At 30.3% G+C, this 25,847-nt stretch overlaps 2 protein-coding genes across 2 annotated transcripts; both read left to right on the top strand.

Moving 5' to 3' along the window:
• The first annotated feature begins 7,968 nt into the window (after positions 1-7,968).
• LOC106763313 (cucumisin-like) lies at positions 7,969-11,132 on the top strand. Its single transcript, XM_014647513.1, has 6 exons — positions 7,969-8,042; positions 8,642-8,733; positions 8,810-8,920; positions 9,000-9,226; positions 10,161-10,374; positions 10,609-11,132. Exons 1-6 carry the CDS (start codon positions 7,969-7,971, stop codon positions 11,130-11,132), a joined length of 1,242 nt encoding a protein of 413 aa, XP_014502999.1.
• Positions 11,133-18,555: 7,423 nt separating this feature from the next.
• LOC106763312 (cucumisin-like) lies at positions 18,556-23,446 on the top strand. The gene is made up of 9 exons (XM_022781740.1): positions 18,556-18,725; positions 19,900-19,991; positions 20,118-20,352; positions 20,646-21,165; positions 21,245-21,342; positions 21,935-22,210; positions 22,254-22,365; positions 22,448-22,661; positions 22,923-23,446. The coding sequence occupies exons 1-9, from the start codon at positions 18,556-18,558 to the stop codon at positions 23,444-23,446; spliced, it is 2,241 nt and encodes a 746-aa protein (XP_022637461.1).
• The last annotated feature ends 2,401 nt before the right edge of the window (positions 23,447-25,847 follow it).

The raw sequence follows: 25,847 nt of genomic DNA, 5'->3' as shown, positions 1-25,847 counted from the left end.
GTCTTGGTGCAAGTTGTGCCCGTCGGCTGTAATATATATAGTGAAGATAATGAAATTAAAGAGATTTTGAATGAACTTTTTTCGAAAGGTGAATATGACTCAACTCTTTTCAAAAGTAAATCGTTTAATAATGAATGTTTTTTTAGTTGGGNCTAGTGCAGAGATGACAGAGAAAATGTTTGAGTGAGAGAGATGAAGGAGAAAGGGTTGAGAGGAATGAAGGAGGTGAGTAAGGGTTTGGGGTTTTCTTTTTTTAGTTTTGAGAATGAAAATTATTAAAATAAGACAAGTGTTTCTGATTTTTTTCGATTGGAGCTAGAATAGGGATAACAGAGAAAATGTTAGAATGAAAGAGATGAAAGAAAAGACACATGGTTGAGAGGAATAAGAGAGATGGGTAAGGGTTTAGGAGTTTCTTTTTTTATTTTTTTAATTTTGAGAATGAAAATTATTAAAATACCCTTAACCTTAAAACTTAGAATTCATGATATAAGGGTATTTTTGTCTACTGAAACCCGGTACACATTGCTAAAATGTACCAACTGAAAAACAGGCGTACGCAAGTTAGCAAACCCCATATATATATATATATATACACTTTTGTTTAAGGTTGAGTACTAATAAAAGGCTTTATTTTAGGATAATGATATATAGATAATATTTTTTGACAACATTTGAACATCATCATACGGTCATTGTGTGATTGGTCCATGGTGGTGTTATTATGTCATTTGGACCAATTACACAATGACACGTATGATAATGTTCAAATGTTGTTAAAAAAATGTTGTCTAAATATTTTTATCCTTTATTTTAAGCTGATTCTGATGTCGTGTATGAACAAGTGGATCATATGTAAAAGACACTTCAATTTCAAAGTAAAAGTTCGATTTAGGTTATTTTATTAATGAATACAGTATTAAAATTGAAACAACTATCTGTGTTTTGTATTTATAACTTTCTAAATGGGCTTACCTTTCGGAGGGGCTTGATTAATGGCTCTTAACTCCGATTTCACTTCTTAATAATTGCTTGACTTTGATTAATTTAAGAGAAACATAGAAGAGAGGCTCTAATTTATGGAATAATTGAGAGATTGTATACAACTTTATGAAGGATGTCCGTTTGAGGCTATGAAGGGAATTTTTGACTTGACCCAAAAATTTTCGGTATCATACTATATCAAGTGCTGATAAGCATTATTTTCTTTTTCCTGGAATTCAATTTTTTTAAAATAAAACATCTATAACTTTTTTATTCAAATATTAGATTATTTCAAATAATTATTCAAATATTACTATTTAGTACAACACTTAAAAATTTACTTTGTAGAAAACTAAATTTTATTTCAATTTCAATCAATGTTATATTAGTGTATTACTTAATTCTATAGCAGGCACCACTGCAGGGGATTAGGACTATCATCAAAGATAATAAGTCATCATCAAGGCCGCCACCATTGCAGGAGATAATGATTATCTTCAAAACTAATAGGCTATCGCCAATACAGTCACCGGTGCAGGAAATTAGGGCCACTGTTATTAGATAGCTAAACCCACCCTTTCATTTCACTCGCTCGCCAATGCTCGGAAACAGTAATAAATCACCCACAACTGAAGAGGGCCTAAATATTTGTTTTATCTTAATCTCACTCTTGAAGTCAAACCCATTTATATGAAATATTTTTCAACCTCCTTGTTGGTAGTTTTAATCGAATTACAATAAAAATAAATTTAAATGTTAAAATTTATCTTGAGCTTAGAAATTTAATTGGATCTCGAGGTTGTGTTGTTTTAGAATAGTCATATTTGCTGACCTGATAATAAAACGTTTAGTAACAATTGATAAAACATTAAGGAGCGAGTTATATATTTGGTATTTTGATCTTTATATTGAGTTTTTTTTTTACTATTTTGGTCTTAAGATATTTGAAATTGTATTTATAATATATCATCCTTTTTATTTTATTTTATTTTTAATTTTCTCACAGTTACTTAACTAAAATAAAATAAAATACATAATAACTACTTTAAACTACTCAAATAGTTTCAGATGTTTTATTAATTCCACCTTCTATAGACTCAATTACCCTTTTCTTGATGTTTCCCCATCTTGATCAGGTTTTGTTTTATATTCTATCTCAATCGGGTTTCTTTTGATATCTTAATTATGCCTTTTGTACTATTATCTCTTTCAATTTTATTTGTTTTAACATATCTTTTTCTTTGCCCTTATCATATTAATTTTTTTATCTCCTCAATATCCTAAAATATCCTAAAATATAGTATAATTTTTTTTTCTTTAATAAATATAAAATGTCTAACATACCTCAAACTCAAAGAAATGGTGGGAATGGTAAATAGGAAAAAGTGTTTTTAACAACACTTTTTTAATAATTTTTTGACAAACATATTAGTCTGTTTTAAATATTTTTTTAAATATAAATTCAAATAGACTAATAAAATGATAACATGTATTTTGCTGTAAAAAATAATTATAAAAAAATGTTGTCAAAATATCGTATCTTTATAAATAAATAGGTCGAATTGAAAGAGATACAACTTTTCAAATTGAAGAGTGTGTGGTGTTGGAGACTCAAAGTGTCACATGAGGAGGGACACACCAGTTTGATTAAGAGAGAGAGAAGAACTACGAACTAAACTTTATAGTGAGGCTAGCTGGATTTTTTTTTTCCTACCAGCCAAAACATAGAAAGATGACTCTATATAGTTTACGTAAGATAGATTAGCAAGATGTTACGTCACTTTGGATCAAAATAGAAAAATAATACATTATTTCTTTATTCAACTTGTTGGAAATTCAATTTAAAATTAAATTACGATTTATAAAAGAATAAAAATCTTATTTTATAAATTAACTTTACAAAATTAAGTTAGATATATCGTATAATATATATTAAAAAGATGTTTTTAAAATCTTAAATTAAGAGAATTATTTGAATTTTAAGTTCTTATAACTAAAAGAAATAATTTAAAAATGTCAAATGGTAGACTAAAATTTTTAATCGTCTTAATCCTATTTTGGTCAGGTTAACGGAGTGAGTCATCGAAGCAAACATTTTGTTATTTCTTAATGTAAATATATAAGCTTAAAATCCTGAATTATAAAAGTAAAAAAATGATTTTCTATTTTAAAAATATATATCATTGTCAATATTTAAAAAAATATTAATTATAGTATGTGGTTTATAAATACAAGTTGAAAAGCATCTTAAAAAATTATGAATCATAATAAAATTCATAAAAGTTGAATTAACATATCTATAACTTTATAACATTAATTTTATAAAATTATAAATATTTTTTTGTATTTAGTATTTTACATTTCTAATATTGTTTTTTTTAAATTACATGTTTTACAATTAGGTTATTTTAATGCAATAAAAAATATAAAGAGATAGGGCTTTTATAATTGATATAAAATGTGTTTTTACACTCACTGTAAATATAATTGGCAGAGACAACTTCCCGACACACTTATAAAACTATCATTGTTTTTCTTTTACAAAATAATTTTTAATAAGTATTGTAAAATGCATTTTTGTTTTTGCTTATGATGAGTAAAAGCAAAAATGTTTAACAAGACAATTTTTTTTCAAACTGAATGGTTCTTGTTGTTTCTTAAAAAGTAAAAATCTAAAACATTATGTCTGTTTTATATTAAATATAGTTGATTAATGGTCCTTCAGTCTATTTCCAAACTTAATTATTATCGTATCTTTGCTAAGAAAGTTTGTTTTGTATTTTAAATGTTAAGAACTCACGGAATATTATTATGTTATAAAGTTGTCATATTATTTAATTTTTTCTATTACTGTTATTATAAAATATAATTTGACAGTAAGTACCAACTAGAATTTAATGATTTTTTTTTATAGGGAAAGGATGTATGAAAATGCAGAAAATAAAACAAAATTTTCTTATTAATTCTTTCACTATATTTAAAATAAATGAAATGACACTTTTGTATAATCAATAACATACAGTTTCTATTAAAATAAATAAAACCATTGGGTACTTAATCATTGTTATACATATACATGTGATCACAGAAATGTTATGTCGGAAAGTACATGTTGGTTTTGGTTTTCTTATTGGTTGCATTCCTTGATAATGTTTTTGAAGTATACCCATGACCTATAAGAATATAACACGAGTTTTTGAGTGACTATTGCACTTGATGACAAACATGAATGATGATGATTTGAAAAAAATAAAAATAAACACACATGAAAAATATTTGAGCAACAATCAATATATTAATAACTATTTGTGTAGAAAAAAAATATTATATTATGTTAATATAGAAAAAAATTGCATAGTGATTTATTTTGATGACATTTTAGTATATAGTAAGAGTTTGTATGAATATATGTATTATCTTAAGTCAGTTCTTTATTTTTAGGATGAATCATTTGTTTGCCAACATAGATAACCTTTTATGTAGTTATTTTATTAGGTTTGTGGTCAATAAGCAAAGGGTTCATGTTAATCTTGATAAAATAAAAGTTATCAAAGAATGACTAGTCTCAAATAATGTGTGGGAGAAGTTAGGAATTATGACTTGGAAAACTTTTATTTTAGATTTGTTTATAACTTCTCTAGTTTAGTTTTACCATTCAATAAGTTAGCAAAGAAAGATGTGACATTTCATTGGAGAGCAAAACAACTAAAAGTCTTTGATCTCCTCAAAGAGAAACTCACTACGGCACCAATTCTAGTTTTATCAAATTTTTTCAAAACGTTTGAGCTAAGTTGGCATATGTGTGGTATTGTTGCAAGAATGACACCCAATTGCTTATTTTAGTGAAAAACTCTGTTACCTCTTGTAATTCCACTTATGATAAAGAGTTGTATGAGGGTCCTTCAAACTTAAAAACATTACCTTGTTTTCAAGGAATTTGTCATTCGTAATGATCATGAGTCACTCAAATATTTAAATAATTAACATAAGTTGCAAAAAAGACATGTCAAATGGTTAGAGTATTTAGAGCAAATATGCTATGATTAAATACAAGAAAGACAAATCTAATATTGTGGTTAATGCTTTATCAAGAAGAAACAATGTTTTAGTTACAATAGGAGTCTAAATTCTTTGATTTAATACCATAATTGAGTTATATTCTTAAAACTCTTATTTCTTGACCATTCATGAAGAGTGTTTCCATAAGTCTCAAAAAAGTTTACATGTGAATGATGGGTATTTTTTAAAGAAGGAAGAATTTTTATTCCACCAATTAAAATAAATTCTTCTAAAAATTATTTTAACAAAAAGAGGGCTTAATATATCAAATATGAAAGAAGTACAATTATATTGCAATGATGAAACTCCAATTTGGCGTGTAAAAGTTTTCTTTTTAAATGTGCAAAAAAGTGGACCATGATGGCATCCAAGGTAGTGACTATAAAAGGTGAGAAAGAGTGTGTGTGTATTCACATCATTTCTCACTCAAGATATATATCAACATGTGTGGTATGTCCCTTCTCTATTCCTATTTCTAATACCTTATTCATTTATACCTCTTTCTTTCTCCAATATTTTTCTTTTTTTTTGTTTTGGCTTGAATATTTATAAGAATGCTCTGTTTCCATTCTTCCATACATAAGCTTGTATAACAAGGTTGTCTCTCTATTTCCAATTTATATATGATACATTGTGGTCTTAAAAGAAACATTGAATTTTTTACTTTTGCATCAATCATGCAATAGTACCTAGGGAAAGTAAAAAAATTCGCACTCGTGGATATCCGCAGATAAAATCCGCAGTGGATAGTTAGTATCTGTGGATATTTACTACTCGCTATCCGCGGGTAGCAGATATTTTAATACCTGCTTATAATCGGGTCGGGTTCGAGTACTACACTATAAGACCCGCAGATACTAGTTACCTGCTAAAAAAGATGAAAATACATTTTTATCCTTCCTTATGTTATGTTTAAGAAGTTAGGTTTTAATTTTTATTAATATGAATTTATATTTTAACTTTTATTTACTTATCCATTGAATTTATTTGAATATATGTTGTAAATATTATTTGTATTTTTTTTGAAATTTAATTTGAATTTCATTTAAAAAGTTAAAAAATATCCAACGAATATTCGCGGGTTGAAAAAAATCCGTGGGTTGAAAAAAATCCCCAGATTTTTTTTAGTCGGATATCCGGCGAATAGCGGGTCGGGTATCGGGTACAGTTTTATCCGACGGGTCGAGTTCTGGTATCACACTATCCGACCCGAACCCGACCCTTTGCCATCCCTAAGTACCATGTTTTGCTTTTATTTGTAATTATTTTATTTTAGTCCAATTCTTAATTTATAAAAGAAATTAACTTTACCTTCAATCTAAAACTTTAAAATAATAAATTTATGAATAACTTTTATATGATACTTAATTTTGTTTATCTTTACTTTACCCAATATAAAATTTAAAATGACACATATTTCTAAAAAAAAATGATATAAATGACTCTCTTTGTCTCATGCACAGTAACACAGAAAATGAAGCAACGAGGGAAACTCTATTATTTTGGCTTCCTAGTCAACTTCTCTTTCTATTATCCATATAAAAACAAATCTCTTTATTGCAATGACACACTTTTCTTAGTATTTTTTAATAATGCAGCAATTTGGAGTGAGAGAGAGAGGAATTTCAAAAGGTAAATCAATGGTGTTGTAGGTTTGGTGTTGGGGGAGGAAGGTGAAGATAATTACAAAAGGAGGAAATAAAGGAAAAGAATAAAATGGTCATTGTATTATAAATAATTTTAAATATGTACATTTAGTAATAGCAATAATTTAAAACCGTAGTGAAATTTTAATGTCTTGATATGTTCGTATACATAATTAAAGGACAAAGTTTACAATAATTTAAAATGTTAGGAATAAAATGTGTTGGAAGTCGATTAGAGATAAGATCAATTTATAATATATATATATATATATATATATATATATATATATATATATATATATATATATATATATATATATATATAAGTGGAATGGAGACCTCACCTTACAAACAGGTTTTGTGGAATTTAGTTAGGCCTAAAACCCACTTTTAACAAAAATGCATCAAAGAAGCAACTTTCAAGAAATGATAGATCAGAGACATGGACCATCCGATCTAATTCAACTTCAACCACAACAATTGATAAAAAAAAATCAACAATCTAAAAATAAATAAAAAATGACAAAACCAACTCTTTAGTACAATGCATTTTGCTTATCCACTTTGTTATGCAATACTAATGTATATTAAAATTACTTTGTTGTGCAGATTACTATGATGTTCTTATTAATGTATATTTCTATATGTTTTCATCTTAACTTTTTGTAAGATCATCGTTTCTGTTTTCATGCCCAATTATTTATGTACATGACTGTAGGCTTCTATTCACAATTCCCAATTCTAAATTAAATTTAATCATAGGTTGAAAGAGCTTGAAATCACTTTCATCGTTTTTGTGAGGATTACAAAAGATGAAGACTTTAGGGTTGTCGCATCTTCTCCAAATTCTAACATGTATTCTGCTATTCAGTCCCTCATTTTCTAAAGATGATCGAAAGGTAAATAACATATATCCCACATACTTTTCCAAACATATATTTCAGCTATATCTTCTAATTCTGTACAATACTTCAGAAGCTATATCTTTCAATAAATTACTCTTACGTTCTTATCTTTTTATGATTTTTTTAAAACAATCCTAATGATACATTTTTTAAAAAAAATATTGGAAATCTTTCAAGTTAAGAAGAGCTTGGATTATTTTTAAAATAAACAAAATTAACCTAAAAATGATTTTATCCAAGGTTGAATACAGTATTCTCAATGCTTAAGCATCCACATGAAATTATCCTACTTGGACTATTATTTTAAATTCATCTTTATTTTTTTTAATTTATGTTGTTCATATTGTAATCTAATACAGATTTACATAGTCTACATGGGCGAATATCCGAAGGGCGTGGAATTCACAGAGTCACTTCACACTAGTATGGTTCAAAGTGTCATCAGCAGGTCATATATTATTACACAATTTTAGCTCCCAATTTTCATTACAACATTCATCAAAAGCTGGTACCTATTTTCGTTTCTTATTATATTTCAAATGTTAGCTTTTATATAATTGTTGTTTTGTATGGAGATAACACTCAATTCATATTTTTCGTACATATAATCATTTCAACATATATGAACGCGATATACAGCAATTTTCTAATAATTAAAGATAATTACAAAACAAATTATAATTAGTTATAGAAATATGTCAAACTAGATATATTTTTAATTTATAGGCTTTGATTGATTCTACTTCAACTTAAAGAGCAGATTTACACTATTAAGGGGCTTAGTTTAACACTGTTTATTTAATAATGTTTCTTTATTATTTGCCAGCGTAACATTTACAAGTTTAAGTAATCTTCTGACTTATTTTGACGGATTTTTCAATAGAATGCTCTAAAAGAAGAGGAATTCTTTAATTTTATACCTATTACATCTAAAAATATGAGTGTTTTAACTAAAATAGAACTCAATTTATCTCTCTCTTCCTTTTAACTTTATAACTCATAATTAAAATAACTTATTAAAATTCAAAATGGCATATATCTATCCAGAAAACTTGCACCAGATACTTTGGTACACAGCTATAAGAGTTTCAATGGATTTGTGGCGAGGCTAACCAAAGAAGAATCAGAAAGAATGAGAGGTAATTTTAATATGATTGTGAATATATATATATATTATGATGTATACATTTTGTGAAAATTTGGAATGTTTGGCAGGAATGGATGAGGTGGTTTCTGTTATTCCAAATAGAATTCACAGTATCCAAACAACAAGGTCCTGGAACTTCATTGGCTTCCCTGAAAATGTCCAAAGAACAAAGGTAGAAAGTAACACAATCGTCGGAGTAATCGACAGTGGAATTTGATGAAGCCATTATGGATGGTGTTGACATTATATCTCTTTCAGGGGGATATGCGATCAACATATTCCCCAATTATTTTGAAGATATATATGCAATAGGAGCCTTCCATGCAATGAAGAGAGGCATATTAACTTCTGCAGCTGCAGGCAATTTTGGTCCAGATCTTTGCAGAATGTCAAATCTTGCACCGTGGTTCATTTCCGTGGCTGCTTCCACTACAGACAGAAAGTTTTTAACCAATCTCCAACTCGGCAATGGCCGAATCTTCCATGTAATATCCCTTTAAATTATTTTACTTATTTTTTAAAATATTAAAAACGTGACATAAAAGGTTTCCCTCAACATATGCAGGGAATTTCAGTGAATACATTTAGTCCAACACAGAAGAGTTACCCTTTAATTTATGGGAGAGATGCACCAGCCGCTGGATTTAATAGTTCCACATCCAGGTACCAACATTTTCAAATATCTCATTTCAAAATTATAATTATCTGATTAAATTTCTTTTTTATTTTCTTTCTTTATTTATAATATTTAATATACTTCATTTATTCTAAAGGGTCAATTTGATGTCTTGATCTTCTTGAATATTCAATTTTCATTTTCCATATAATAAGTTGACACAGTTAAAGAAGCAATAATATTGAATTAATGGGTTAACACTTGTAACGATTTCAAATTTTACCACTACAATAATATTATAATTTATCTTTAAAAAAATAAAAAAGAATTACACATAATGACAGTTTAAAACCGTCACTATAATAAATACTAAATAGGTTTTAGAAAAAAAAACGTTTCGATTTTTAAATATAATAAAACTTTCTAAAATTTTTAGTTAATTAAATTTAACTATTCTTAGTTATTGAAGTGATAGTTTCTGAACCTCACTAAATGCAATTAATTTCAAAACATAAATAATATTTTTAATAAAAAATTATTAAATTATTGTAGTGTTTTAATTGCATCTATGTCCAGTTTAGATAGTCACAAAGTATAGTTTATCCTATTCTTTATACGGTCAAACAACTTTATTATTTAGATGGAGAAAACAATATTTTATTTTTTTTAGAAAATTAAGTAATTAAATTGAACATCTAAAGAGGGAAATTGAATTTTATAAATACTTTTAAAAGAATTAAAGATAATTTAACCTATTTGTGTAGCTTATTTGCTAATATATAAGTTGTGTGCTGCTGCTGTAGCCTGATATAGCAGCTCCAGGAGTTGAAATTCTGGCTGCATGGTCTCCGATTTCTCCTATTTCTGAACTTAAAGGAGACAGAAGAGTATCAAATTTGAATATAATATCTGGAACTTCAATGGCATGCCCTCATGTTACTGCAGCAGCTGCTTACGTCAAATCATTTCATCCCAACTGGTCTCCTGCTGCAATCAAATCCGCGTTGATGACAACTGGTATATATGCAATATAATGTACTTGATAATGTAGGAAAAAAATGAGGGTGTGAAATTAATTTTAAATGTATAATCATAGAGAGAAGATACGATAACCTAAAACCTTATGCACAAACCAGATTAAAGTACATTTTTTATTAGAGAAAAACTGGATTAACTTCAATTGTTTTGTGGTACAACTTAATCGCAAAGTATAGATGTTAAGGACCAAATTTGTTCGTTCATTATTTGCAGCTACTGCTATGAATTCTGCACTTAATGAAGAGGCTGAATTTGCTTACGGTGCGGGGCAAATAAATCCTTTGAAGGCAGTAAATCCTGGACTGGTTTACGATGCTGGTGAATCTGATTATATTAGTTTTCTGTGTGGACAAGGTTACAATTCATCATCGCTGCAAAAAATTACAGATGATAACAGCACATGCACATCAGCAAATAAAGGGTCTGTTTTCAACCTTAATCTCCCATCTTTTGCTCTATCAACCGATGGCTCAAGCTACAACAATGTCACTTTTGGTAGAACTGTCACAAATGTTGGATCAGCTACATCCAAATATAGGGCCACAATAACTGCACATCCATCCTCGTTAAATGTCCAAGTACTGCCAAATGTTTTGGCCTTCTCGTCATTGGGTCAGAGGCTGTCTTTTACCCTTAATATTAAAGGAAGCATTAATGTGGGCTTGGTTTCTTTTTCTTTGATTTGGGACGATGGCACTTTTAAGGCAAGGAGCCCCGTTGTTGTTTATGTTTCATAAATCTTCTGCTACCAGCACTTGTCAATGCAACAAAATAACAACTTGAATGGCAAAGTTGTAAGCCTTGTATGCTGCCAAAAATGAAATCTGTCCAAAGTTTCAGTGAATAAATGATGATAAAGTGCTTTGTCCCAGGAATAAAATCAAGACAATAATTACTTTGATCCAATTAGTATTTTCTACTCCTTCCTTCTGAGTAATTAATTATGTCATTATTATAATGTATGCATACATTCATTATCATTGCTTTTCTAAATGAGATAACCGTTTCTCCTTCTTTGTAATATAAATGTCACTATATTGTAGATATCCATATACTTGATTATTAATGAGATTTATATAGTATAGATAAGTTACGTAACAAGTTTTGATATAGGAAAAAAGAAAAATTTGGTTTTTTTCTTTCAAATATGTTCTTTTTCTCCATGTTTTGCATATTAATCATGTTCTCTTTTATCTTCTATCTGAATGGGATTTCTTTTGATATATTAATTATGTCTTTTATCCAACTATCTCTTTCAATTTTATTTGTTTTAATATATATTTTTTTAAATTGCACCATACTAATTTGTTCATTTCCTCAATTTAATTCACTCCTCAATTCCCTAAAATATACCATAATTTTTTTTATGAATATAAAATATTTAAATACCTCAAACTCGAATAAATGGTGTGAAGTGTGGCTAAATAGGTTCACTTGAGAGAGTTGCAACTCTCTTGAAATAAAAGAGTGCTTGGTGTTGGAGACTCCAAAGTTGACATAAGGTTACACTATTCAAATATTAGTAATTTTGTTTCTATGCAAAATTTAAAATTAGTTACTTTAAAGTCTTACAATTGTTATGTTTTGATGCAATCACTTTTACTAGTAGATACTTAAGCCTCATTACTTGTTTTTGTTATATGTATGTTTACATGTTTGAGTATGTTTAATGCTTTTTGTAAGAAAGTTGTTGAACCTTGAGTATTAGATGATTTAGAAAATGAGGTCAGTAGACTATTGTAACAATTGGAAATGTATTTTTCACTCTTATTTTTTGATATCATGATTGATTTGATAGTTCATCTAGCGAGAGAAATTAGAATATGTGGACCAATTTTCTTGAGATGGATGTATCTAGATGAAAGATACATGAAGATCTTAAAAGAGTATGTCAAAAATAGTATTGACCTGAAGCTTCAATTATAAAGCAATACATTATAGAAGAAGTCAATGGATTTTGCTAAAGTTATACACCAAGTTGTGAATTAGTAAGAGTTCTTAAGAGTAGACGTGAAGGTAAATGTAAAGGTAAGGATGTTCTAGGACTTAATATTGAAAGTATTTTTAAAAAAGAATTTGATTTTTGTCCTACGAATTTTTATCCGTAGATAATCTATAAGTAACATTAATTATTTTATCTATTCTTAAAAGTAGATGTGAATGTAAATGTAAAGGTAAGGGTGTTTTAGGAGTTAAAATTGAATGTGTTAATAGAAAAAAAATTGATTTTTGTCCTACGAATTTTTGTCTATAAATAATTCATAAGTAACATTACTTTATCTATTATTTTGACTTTTATTTACAAATTTTGATCATACGTAACAACGTTTTTTTCTTGTAGTGTACCTCACAAAAGGTGACCCTAATACCTACAATGTTAGATCCAAAAAAAAAAAAAAAGAACAAATATAGAATCCATAAGGATAATGACAATAGATTCAAAACAAGATAAAGCTATTTAACTTTGCTATGCTATGATATCAAATATAATCTGATATAGAAAAAGAAATAAAGACTACCTTCCATTATCACGAGAATTCTTTAATGTGTTATTCCGTCTCAAACCTTATTTTTATAAACTCTAATGATATAAATTATAATATTGTATAAGAAAACGAATTTTATTATCCAAAACATAAAGTATTTATAAATTTATAAAGCTATCTCCGACAAAGTAATTATTATGATAAATTATTATAAATTTAGTGAGATTACAATATTAATATTTATATAATAATTCTTAATGTTAATTGACTACATAAATTATATTTATTTATGGAGATAACTAATTTAACATTAATATTTTATATTATGTACATATTTCGAAAACGACCAATACTTCTTTTACAATAAACCTACCAAAGCAAAGTTATTATAATTATAATTAAACTTTTGGAGTTTGTTGGGAGGTGGCGTGAAGGAGAAAGGTGATGAAAGTGTATCCTTAGAATTTAGAAAAAGTAAAAGATGGATTAAATTAATACATGATCGTTATAACATGGGTACGGTTCATTTAGCATAATGAACAGAAGGGATGACAAAAAAACTCGTGCCCGCGGATATCCGCGGATTAAACCCGTTGTGGATAGTTGGTACTCGCGGATAATAGGTACCCGCAGGTAGCGGGTAGCGGATTTTTTAATACCCGCTTCTTATCGAGTCGGGTTCGGATTTTGCACTATCCGTACCCGCGGATACCCGTTACCCGCTTAGAAGTTAAAATTATATTTATGTCCTTAGTTTCCTTTGCATAAGTACCTTTAACTTAAAATCTAAAACATTTCAATTTTTTTTTTCAATTTAATTTGGATTATTTCATTTAAAAACTTATAAAATATTATTTTTTTTAAATATTCGCGGGTTTAAAACGGGTATCTAACGGTACCCGCTGGTTTTTAAATACCCGCAGGTATTTCTTAAACGGATACCCGGCGGGTGGCGGGTCGGGTGGCGAATACGTTTTTATCCGACGGGTCGGGTTGCGGGTAGGCACTATCCATATCCGACCCGACCCGTTGCCATCCCTAAACCGCATTGTTTCAGTTAAAAAAATAGAAACTTAATTGAATAAAAAACTATAAAAATAAAAAATTATAAACTTTAATATAAAGACTTAATTATTAATTATTTATTTTGTAGTAGATTTTGATGTGAAAGTTTGAAAGGGGTCTTGCCACATATATTTAGGCTCAATAAAACGAATAAAACTTTTGAAAAATTTATTTCGAATAAGAATGAAAAAGTAAAATAGAATAAAATTTTAAGGAATTTAATTGAAGAAAGATAAAAAAAAATAAAAATAGTACTGCATCCAATGTAGTGGCTATAAAAGGTGAGAAAGAGTGTTCTGTGTATTCACATCATTTCTCACTCAAGATATATCAAAATGTGTGGTATGTCCCTTCTCTATTCCTATTTCTAATACCTTATTCATTTCTAATCTTTTTTTTTTTTCTCCCAATAATTTTCTATTGCTTCTTTCTTTGGGTTGTATATTTATAACAATGCTCTTTTTCCATTCTTTCATACATAAGCTTGTATAACAAGGTTGTTGAAATTCAAGATACCTCATTAAAAACTCATTTGTTGTAATTTGGAAATTAGCGTAGATTTGTCAATAGATAACAAAATGATAAGGGTATCTTTGAAACCTCTTGTTGGGAATTTAAGAATGCTCTATTTCCATTCTTTCATACATAAGTAGTGTAAGAAGGTTCTCTCTCTATTTCCAATTTATATCTTTTACATTATTGTCTTAAAAGAAACATTGAATTTTCAACTTTTGAATTAATCATGCAATACTACCATGTTTTGCTTTCATTTATAATTATTTTATTTTAGTTCAATTCTTAATTTATAAAAGAAATTAATTTCACCTCCCATCTAAAACTTTAAAATAATAAATTTATAAACACTTTTTAATATGATACTTAATTTTGTTTATCTTTATTTTACCCAATATAAAATTTAAATGAGACATATATTTCTACAAAAAAAAAAATTATATAAATGACTCTCTATGTCTCACGCACAGTAACACAGAAAAATGAGGGAAACTCTATTATTTTGGCTTCCTAGACAACTTCTCTTTCTTCACATCCAGTATAAAAGAAAATCTCTTCATAGCAATGACACACTTTTCTTAGTAAACAGTAACAACTTGGATTCATCCTCCAACTTTAATAATAGCAATATGAAGAGAGAGAGAGAGAGAGACGATTTTCAAAAGGTAAAAGGTGTTGTGGGGAGGAAGGAGAAGATAATTACAAAAAGAGGAAATAAAGAAAATAATAAAATGGTGATTGTGTTAAAAATAATTTTAAATATGTGCATTTATAGTAATAACTTAAAACCGTAGTGAAAGGTTAATGTCTTTTGATATTTACATATACATAATTAAAGGACAAACTTTACAATATTTTAAAATGTTAGGAATAAAATGCGCCGAAGAACAAACTTTCAAGAAAATGAAAGATGGGAGACATTCACCACCCGATCTAATTCAATTTCAACAACAACAATTGATAAAAAAAGATTCAATAATCTAAAAATTAAAAATGAGAAAACCAAGTCTTTAGTACATTCCATTTTGCTTATCCACTTTATTATGTATTATTAATGTATATTAAAATTACTTTGTTGTGCAGATTAATATGATGTTCTTCTTATTAATGTATATGTCTGTATTTTTTCATCTTAACTTTTTGTAAGATCATTGTTACTGTTTTCGTTGCCAATTATTTATGTACATGACTAGGCTTCTATTCACAATTTCCAATTCCAAATTAAATTTGCTGACAGGTTGAAAGAGCTTCAAAACACATTCATCATTTTGTGAAGATTATACTGTCACAGAAAGATGAACTCTTTAGGGTTGTCGCGTCTTCTCCAAATTCTTACATGCATTCTGTTACTCACTCCCTCATTTTCTAAAGATGATCGAAAGGTAAATAACATATATATCCCATATAATTTTCCAAACATATACTTCAGTTATATCTTTTTATGATTTGTTTTTAACAATTCTAATGATACATTTTTCTTTATAAAAAAATATTGGAAACCTTTCAAGTTAAGAAGAGCTTGGATTATTTTTAAAATAAACAAATTAACATAAAAATGATTTTATCCAAGGTTGAACATAGTATTCTCAATGTTTATGCATCCACATGAAATTAAGTTGTAGTAGGACTATTATTTTAAATTCATCATTATTTTTTAACTTATCTTGTTCATATTCTAATCTAATACAGATTTACATAGTCTACATGGGCGAATATCCAAAGGGCATGGAACTCACAGAATCACTTCATACTAATATCGTTCAAAGTGTCATCAGCAGGTCATATATTATTACACAATTCTAGCTCCCAATTTTCATTACAACATTCATAAAAAATGGCTTCCTTTATTCGTTTCTTATTATATTTCAAATGTTAGCTTTTATATAATTGTTGCTTTGTTTGGGAGATAACACTCGATTATTTTTGCGTACATATATAATCATTTCAATATATATGAACGTGTACCCGGATATACAACAATTTTCTAATAATTAAAGGTAATTACTAAACAAATTATAATTAGTTATAGATATTAGAACGACGACAACAATTTGTTTAACCAGAACCTTCTGCACCGAATGACAATGCTTCTGCACCAAATGGCAATGCTTCTCCACCGAATGGCAATGCCTTTGAACCGAGTGTTGTGCACCGAACAACAATGAAGAGAGAGAGAACAAAGGAAGAAAAAAACTCTGATAATCTGTTTATTATTTTCTAACTCACTTACACTCTAATATCAATATGTACACGAGTTGGATACTTTTATACTAGAAAAAATACAACTGCCAAATACACTTTAACCAACAACTGTCTAACAAACTAACATACTCAGCTTACAATCTAACACACCCCTCTAAGTCGAGCACTTAGGGAGGTAGCACCCATCCTCACTAGCCTACCTTGTGCACTGCAATGAGACCAAACGGTGTGTGACCGAATGGTGTGATCAGTGACTCATAGAACTTGCACTTGCCAGTCCGTTGAGCAACTGCTCCTGCCAATCACGTGGCGAAGGCGGATGCCAATTTGCACGAGCTGTGCGACCAAGATCAAACGATGTGAAAGAGCGACTGAGTGACGTGACCGAACGGTGTGAGTGCGGTTGCCAGTTTGACGCTCCTAAGCGACGTCCAACTCGGTTGAATGAATGTTGTGGTCAAGTGTTTTGGTGTTTGCCATGTCTCGGTTCACCTGCAACTCCCCATTCTTCTTTGACAGCATTACCTTCAATGCTTTTCTTCTTCCCAGGTGGAATGTCAACTAGCTTCCAGATTCCATTCTTCCTAACAAAATCAACTTCTTCTCTCATTGCATCCTTCCACACAGATTTCTTCAAGGCTTCAGTTTGACCGATCGATTCTGCACTTGCAGACATAGCTACATGCACCAGACCTTCCTCATCATCAATCTGTGTATCAGTATTCATCTCACATTTTGTAACACCAGATCCAAATTTTTCACACATTGTAGACTTCACTATGTTGATATGAAATGTTTTATTCTTCGAGATCTTGCTCCTCAAGATCAGGTTTTTGCTTTTATCAAACACCTCAACCTTATTGAAGCCTCCCTTTATTATTGTAAATCCCTTTTGAATTAACTGGCCAATACTCAGAAGATTGTACCTTATTGTAGGCATAAACAACACACTAGTTAGAATGGCACAAGAGCCATTCTTTCTTCTGATAACAACATCACCAATTCCCTCTACCTTTGAAGTGTTGTCATAAGCAAATTTCACCATACTCTCCTTGGTTTCATCAAAATTTACCAACCATTCTCTGTGGCAAGTCATATGATTCGAACATCCCGAATCAAAATACCACAGTTTATCTTGAGAGCATGAGCTTACTGTAGATGTAGTTGTCATCAATATGAGGGGTTCTGAATCAGACTCTTCTTGAGCTATGTAGGCCTCCTTTCCTTGACCCTTCTTCTACTCTTCCTTTTCAGCATAGCACTCATTAGCGTAGTGCCCATACCTATGACAATTAAAACATTAAATATATCTCTTGTCCTTCTTGCAGAAGTTCTTATCCAGTTTGCCTTCCTTCTCTGTTGAAGACTCATTTTGGTCATCTTTGTTCCTATCATTTCTCCACTTCCCTTTACCATGTTTCCCTTTCCATTTTTTGAATGTCTTCTTCTCTTCATTTTTGACATGCTGAACCTTTAATGCCTACTCATCGAGTTTGATAGGATTTCTTTCCCGCATCTTCATCTCATATGCCTCCATAGAGCTTTGAAGTTCTTCTATCTTTAGTTTTTCAAGATCTTTAGACTCCTCAATTGCTACCACAATATGATCAAACATCGGAGGTAGTGACCGCATAATTTTCTCAATTACCATGAGATCAGTAATCGTTTCACCGCAACCTTTCATCTGGTTAGCAATTGACATTATTTTGTTGAAAAACTCACTCACCTTATCATCATCCTCCATCAGCAAGTGCTCATATTGTCTCCTAAATGCCTGAAGCTTTACCTTCTTAACTTTTTCCCCTCCGGCATGGCAGCACACCAAGATGTTCCATGCTTCTCTTGTTGTAGCCGCATTTTGTATCTTCTCAAAATGCATATCATCCATGCATTGATGGATAATCAACAAAGTTGTATCATATTTCCTCTTAAACTCCTCTTTCTCTATGCCACAGAGATCAGACACAGAATCCACTCCCTCCACCACACTACTGATGCCTTGAATGTGAAACAAGACTCGCATGTGTGTGCTTCACCTACTCCAATTTTTGTCTATGAGAACAGGTAGATTAGTGGACATATCACTGCTAGCCATTCTTTACACCCTCAATCTTTCACCAAGAAACATAATCTTGATTTTCTTCTTGCTTCAATCACCTTCTGCCAAGCCTCCACCAAGCCCTTGATGATTTTTGAAGCTCCCAAGTCTCGAACCTGAAGCTCTGGATACCACTATTAGAATTGCGACAACGATTTTTGTAACCAACACCTTCTGCATCGAACCACAATGCCTTTGAACCGAGTGTTGTGCACCGAACAACAATGAAGAAAGAGAGAGAGAACAGAAGAAGAAAAAAACTCTGATAATCTGTGTATTATTTTCTAACTCACTTACACTCTAATCTCAATATGTATAGGAGTTGGGTACTTTTATACTAGAAAAAATACAATTGCCAAATACAGTTTAAGCAACAACTGTCTAACAAACTAACATACTCGTCTTACAATCTAAAAACAGAAATGTATAAAACTAGACATATTTTAAATTCATTTGGCTTTGATTGATTCTACTTCAACTTAGAGAGCAGATTTACACTATTAAGGGCCTTAGTTTAACATTGTTTATTTAAGGAAAATGATATTTTAACACCATTTTGACACTGCACACATGTCAAAATGTGATTGGACGATTTCAAATTAAAAAAGTTGAGACAGGGGTATATTTGGAAGAGAAAAATCAAAATTTGTTTTTTTAATTTGAAATCGTCCAATCACATTTTGACACGTGTGCAGTGTCAAAAAATGGTGTTAAAATATCATTTTCCTTTATTTAATAATAGTTCTTTGTTTGTCTGCGTAACATTTACAAATTCAAGTAATCTTGTGACTTATTCTGAAGGACTTAAACGAAAAATGAATGAAATAGAATGGTCTAAAAGAAGAGAAATTACTTTACTTTAAACCTATTACATCTAAGAATACGAGTGTTTTAACTAAAATAATTCTTTTATAGATAATTATTAATTATTAATATTTTTTAACGGGATAGTTAAATTTACAATTTCTTTTATTTTTTTTTTACTAAACTTTTCTTATTAATTTTACAACTTTCAATTATTAGTAGAGAGCTAAATCTATAATTTCATTAGTTTTTATTTTCAACTTTACGGTTAAGCTATCTTATAACTCATAATTAAAATTACATTATTAAAATTGGAAATGGCATACATCCATCCAGAAAACTTGCCCCAGATACCTTGGTACACAGCTACAGGAGTTTCAATGGATTTGTAGTGAGGCTAACCAAAGAAGAATCAGAAAGAATGAAAGGTAAGTTTAATATGATTATATATATATATATATATATATATATATATATATATATATATATATATATATATATATATATATATATTATGATGTATGCATTTTCTGAAAATTTGGAATGTTTGGCAGGATTGGATGATGTGGTTTCCGTTATTCCAAATAGAGTTCACAGTATCCAAACATCAAGTTCCTGGGGCTTTCTTGGCTTCCCTGAAAATGTTGAAAGAACAAAGGAAGAAAGTAACACAATCGTGGGAGTACTGGATACTGGAATTTGGCCAAATTCCTCAAGCTTCTCCGACGAAGGCTTTGGTCCACCACCACAGAAATGGAAAGGAACATGCCTTAACTTCACTTGCAATAAGTAAGTGATGTTTGTTATAACATACTACAACACATATTAGTTTTGTTTTTCATGTCTGGTTTCATTTTTTAAACTCATACTTTAGTTTTCTCATGTCAAATTTGAACGAACGGTGCTCAAGTTAGTTATTCCCAGCTTCATTTCGCCCACCTCAACAGTAAATCGAAGTGATACAAACCAAACACTTATACCTAAATTAAACTAACACATTTTTCAAAATAATAATTATTAAAAGATAAAACTAGAGATTGATTTATTTATCTATGAATGCTTGTTTCATGATCTGTTTATAGCAAAATAATTGGAGCAAAATATTTTCGTCTTGGTGGTGAGTTCGCCCAAGAGGACATGATATCTCCAACTGATACGATTGGTCACGGCTCTCACTGTGCATCAACTGCTGCTGGAAACCATGTTAGCAATGCAAATTTATTAGGGCTTGGTTTAGGAACAGCAAGAGGAGGAGTTCCATCAGCACGCATTGCTGTGTATAAAGTTTGTTGGACAAATGGTTGTGAAGCTGCTGACATTCTTGCAGGATTTGATGCAGCCATTATGGATGGTGTTGACATTATATCTCTTTCAGTGGGATATGGAGAAGTCATACACGTGGAATATTTTAAAGATGTATTTGCAGTAGGAGCCTTCCATGCAATGAAGAGAGGCATATTAACTTCTCAAGCTGCAGGCAATTCGGGTCCAAACCTTTACACAATGCCAAATCTTGCACCGTGGATCACTTCCGTGGCTGCTTCCACCATAGACAGAAAGTTTTTAACCAATCTCCAACTTGGCGATGGCCGAATCTTCCAGGTATTTATCCCTTTAAATTCTTTCACTTATTTTTTAAAATATTTAAAAAGTGACAAAAGATTTCCCTCAACATATGCAGGGAATTTCAGTGAATACATTTAGTCCAGCACAGAAGAGTTACCCTTTAATTTATGGGGGAGATGCACCAGCTGCTGGATTTAGTAGTTCCACATCCAGGTACCAACATTTTCCAATATCTCATCTTAATTATCAGATTAAATTTATTTTTTATTTTCTTTCTTTATTTATAAAATTTAATATACTTCATTTATTTTAAAGGGTATATTCAAATTTTATCACTACAATAATATTATAATTTATCTTTAAAGAAAATTACAAATAATGACACTTTAAAACGGCCACTATATTAAATACTACTTAGTTTTTTTTTAAATAAAAAAACGTTTCAATTTTTAAATATAATAAAATTATAAAACTTTAATAAAAAAACTTAGTAAATTAAGTTTTATTAATCTTAGTTATTTAATTGATAGTTTCTGAACCTCACTAGATGCAATTAATTTCAAAACATAAATAATATTTTTAATAAAATAAAAAATATTAAATTATTGTAGTGTTTAAATTGCATCTAGCACACTTTAGATAATCACAAAGTATAGAAAATTATTTAGATGGAGAAGACAATATTTGATTTTTGTTAATTGAAGGAATTAAAAAAAGTAATTTAACCTTATTATTTGGGTAGTTTGTTACTAATCTTTCCCTCCATTACTATTCAAAAGTCCATACTAACATTAGCGTTGTTTAGGTTTTGCGATGAAAATTCTTTGGATGGAGCTATGGTGAGAGGGAAAATTGTTTTGTGTGATGGCTTTTCTTCTTCTCCATATGTGGGATTTGCTTCTGGGGCTGCTGGTCTTATATTCACTGATCAATTTGTGGCAGAAGTATTTGCTTTGCCAGCTATTAGCATTACCGCAAGTGATGGGAAATCCGTATTTTCTTATTTAAAGTCAACAAGGTATAAAACTTTTCTTCAATCTATAAAAGATCATACATTGGTGATGTATAATTTTGTTCAATTAGTCTTAATTATCTGATTTATGTCATGTCATCGATTATTGTAGTAATCCAGCAGCTACCATATTCAAGACTCACGAAGGAAAAGATTCATCAGCCCCTTACATTGCTCCTTTCTCATCAAGAGGTCCAAATAAGGTCACTCCAAATATTCTTAAGGTATAACTTCATGTTACAGTAAATTCATTTCAACCGATTCAATCTTATTTGCTCATATCTAAGTTTTCTGCTGATGTTGTAGCCTGATATAGCTGCTCCAGGAGTTGACATTCTGGCTGCATGGTCTCCGATTTCTCCTATTTCTGGTGTTAAAGGAGAGACAAGAGTAACAAATTTCAAAATAGCATCTGGAACGTCAATGGCATGCCCTCATGTTTCTGCAGCAGCTGCTTACGTCAAATCATTTCATCCCAACTGGTCTCCTGCTGCTATAAAATCCACGTTGATGACAACTGGTATTTATATAATATAATGTAGTTATCAACCTTTTATAACCCTTGAAAAATGTAGGAAAAATTGAGGGTGTGAAAGAATTAATTAATTTTAAATGTATAAACATAAAGAGAAGATATGATAACCTAAAACCTTATGCACAAAGCAGTTTAAAGTACATTTTCTGTTGGAGAAAAACTATATTAACTTCAGTTGTTTTGTGGTACAACTTAATGGCCAAGTATACGTGTTAAGGACCAAATTTGTTCGTTCATTATTTGCAGCTACTCCTATGAATCCTGCACTTGATGTAGATGCTGAATTTGCTTACGGTGCGGGGCAACTCAATCCTTTGAAGGCAGTAAATCCTGGACTAGTTTATGATGCTGGTGAATATGATTATATTAGTTTTCTGTGTGCAGAAGGTTATGGTTCTAGAGCGCTGCGAAGAATTACAGGAGATAACAGCACATGCACATCAGAAAATACAGGGTCTGTTTTCAACCTTAATCTCCCATCTTTTGCTCTATCAACCCCTCGCTCAAGCGACAACAATGTCACTTTCGGTAGAACTGTCACAAATGTTGGATCAGCTACATCCACATATAAGGCCATAATAACTGCACATCCATCTTCTTTAAATGTCCAAGTACTGCCAAGTGTTTTGGCCTTCTCGTCATTGGGTGAGAGGCTGTCTTTTACCCTTAAGATTGAAGGAAGCATTAATGCGGACTTGGTTTCTTTTTCTTTGATTTGGGACGATGGCACTTTTAAGGCAAGGAGTCCCATTGTTGTTTATGTTCCCTAAATCTTCTGCTACCAGCACTTGTCAGTGCAACAGAATAACAACTTGAATGGCAAAGTTGTAAGCCTTGTAGGCTGCCAAAAATGAAATCTGTCTCTATCACAAACCTGTCCAAAGTTTCAGTGAATAAATGATGATAAAGTGCTGTGTCCCAGGAATAAAATTAAGACAATAATTACTTTGATCCAAGTATTTTCTACTAGTCCTTCTGAGTAATTAATTATGTCATTATTATAATGTATGCATGAGATATAAACGAGTATTGAATTGGGTATCTGTAATGGACACATGTCACATTTTTTAATGTTGGAGTGGAATTGCAAGGTCATAGACGGAGCAAGTTCGTTCTTTGTATGGAAAATATTTTGGTTGCCCTCGTCATTTCATCCATCCTTCACTTTCTAGCTCCATCTTGTGTAAGTTTTCTTGCCCTCTTTGCTTGTTCCCTGTAATGTTTGTTTGTCAGGTATGTCTTGTCGTCTTGCAGTTGTAATGTTTTGGGAATGCAATATCATTGTAGTTCCTTTCATACACATGGATTTACTTCTCTAATATTTTGGAAAAACTAATAAACAATTAACAGTTTTTCATTCTTTTGCAGAGGTTAAATTTTGTTTTATGGTGGCAAGTACATGAAAGTTAAAATGACTCAAAAGTGATTTGGTGATTTTTGAAATTAGTAATTCTAAAGGTTATAATTATATTATGATAGTGAATCAATATTATATTATGATAGTGAATCAGAAAGTTAAATTTTGATTCTCTTCTAACAATCAAAATTAATTTAAATTTCATTAAAACTTTCGGATAGTTATAATGTATTTGTATTAAAATTTCAATTTGATTATCAAATTTTAAATAATTTCAATCGGTTCTCATCTTTTAAGATTTGATGTAATTTGGTTATTTTTATTAGTATAGTACTAAGGACATTAACTTAGTGGCATGTGTCATCTGTAGTGTTTTATTTTATTTTATTCTTTTATGACATTAACTTAGTGTCACATTTTCGACTTATCATTCTCAAATTGATAGTCAGTCGGAGAAGATTATACCTTCGTTAGAAGATCGGTTGAAGACTTATATGTTAGACCATTTAGACAACGAAAATGAAGTATTATCTTTGCTAGAGTTCATATACAATATTACCCTTGGTAGAGTTCATGTGAAGCCTTTTTGTGGCAAAAAGTGGAACACCTCTGTTCTAATACTAAGATGGAGAAGTTGTGTTTTAGGACCATAGTTGCTACTACAGAGCACAAAGAAGGTTAGGTAAATACAAGATAGGTTGAGGGCATCACAAAGTAGATAGAAAAGTAGATAGAAGTCTTATGCAAACAAGATGAGAAAAACCTTTGAAGTTTGTAATAGGTTAGCACATGTTCTTAAGGGTAACTCCTACCATTGGAGTAAGAAGAGTCATTTGTTGTAATAAGTTATCTTCTAAGTTTATTGGTGATTTTGAAAAGATCAATTGAGTCAGTAGCTTATGAAATTGTTTTGCCCCCTCACTTGAAGAATCTCCACAGCGTGTTCTTCGTATCTTAGGTTATGAAGTATGCTCCTAATGTAGGTCATATCTTGGAATTTGATGATGTGTAAATTAAAAAGGTCTATGCATGGAAGCAAAGCCTATATGAGTGTTAGATATCAAATAAAGAAACTTAGGGAAAAAATTATTAATCTAATGAGGTTTTGTGGGATGTAGGATGGGTGATTCCCCACTGGAATTACAAGATGACATGTTATCCTTATCTTTTTTTGGTAAGTAAATTATTTTGGACAAAAACTTTTTATTGCCAAGAAGAATGTGTTAGTGGAAACGATAAGTATATCTGTCACATATAACAAATAATAAATATTATTCTTTTCAAAGAAATTTGTGTAACACATGACAACTTTTATATTTTACAATTCAATTAGATAATAACACTCACAAAAACACTCAAAAACTCTTTTTAATATTTTATCAAATAATTAGTTAGTGTGCAATATAAACTTAACATATAGTATATACAATTGTTAAAACCCGATTTCATTTTTTTCATTATCATGTTTATAAACATCTCAATTTCATATTCAAGTTAAAATCAACTCAAAAATACTCAAATCTCTTATTCCTAGAGCCTTTTTTGCCTATGATCACTTAACAAGTTTCAATCCACACACTCACGCACGCACACACCCAACCACCCACCCACATCCACCCACACACACCACACACACACATTCACCCATACACACACCCATACACACACTCACGCACCCACACATCCACACACACACCCACACACACATGTGTTGGTGGGTCAACCCGGTCCACAACGGGTTCAACCAGCATGAGTCGGGTTGAATCTAATCCGCATAAAAAAATATAATTTTTTCAAACCCAACTCGGCTCGAA

Source organism: Vigna radiata, chromosome 6 (genome assembly GCF_000741045.1).
Source record: "Vigna radiata var. radiata cultivar VC1973A chromosome 6, Vradiata_ver6, whole genome shotgun sequence".
Taxonomy (NCBI): domain Eukaryota; kingdom Viridiplantae; phylum Streptophyta; class Magnoliopsida; order Fabales; family Fabaceae; genus Vigna; species Vigna radiata.
This window is presented reverse-complemented; position numbering and strand designations above follow the sequence as displayed.

What these genes read in the sequence shown, in the direction of transcription:
- LOC106763312 (XM_022781740.1), top strand. Translation starts at nt 18,556, where the DNA reads ATGGATAATCAACAAAGTTGTATCATATTTCCTCTTAAACTCCTCTTT. An exon ending in ATGTATAATTTTGTTCAATT is followed by an intron (nt 22,211 to 22,253) that starts AGTCTTAATTAT and finishes CGATTATTGTAG; the next exon opens with TAATCCAGCAGCTACCATAT. An exon ending in ATCCACGTTGATGACAACTG is followed by an intron (nt 22,662 to 22,922) that starts GTATTTATATAA and finishes CATTATTTGCAG; the next exon opens with CTACTCCTATGAATCCTGCA.
- LOC106763313 (XM_014647513.1), top strand. Translation starts at nt 7,969, where the DNA reads ATGGGCGAATATCCGAAGGGCGTGGAATTCACAGAGTCACTTCACACT. An exon ending in AGAATCAGAAAGAATGAGAG is followed by an intron (nt 8,734 to 8,809) that starts GTAATTTTAATA and finishes AATGTTTGGCAG; the next exon opens with GAATGGATGAGGTGGTTTCT. An exon ending in CCAAAGAACAAAGGTAGAAA is followed by an intron (nt 8,921 to 8,999) that starts GTAACACAATCG and finishes TATCTCTTTCAG; the next exon opens with GGGGATATGCGATCAACATA.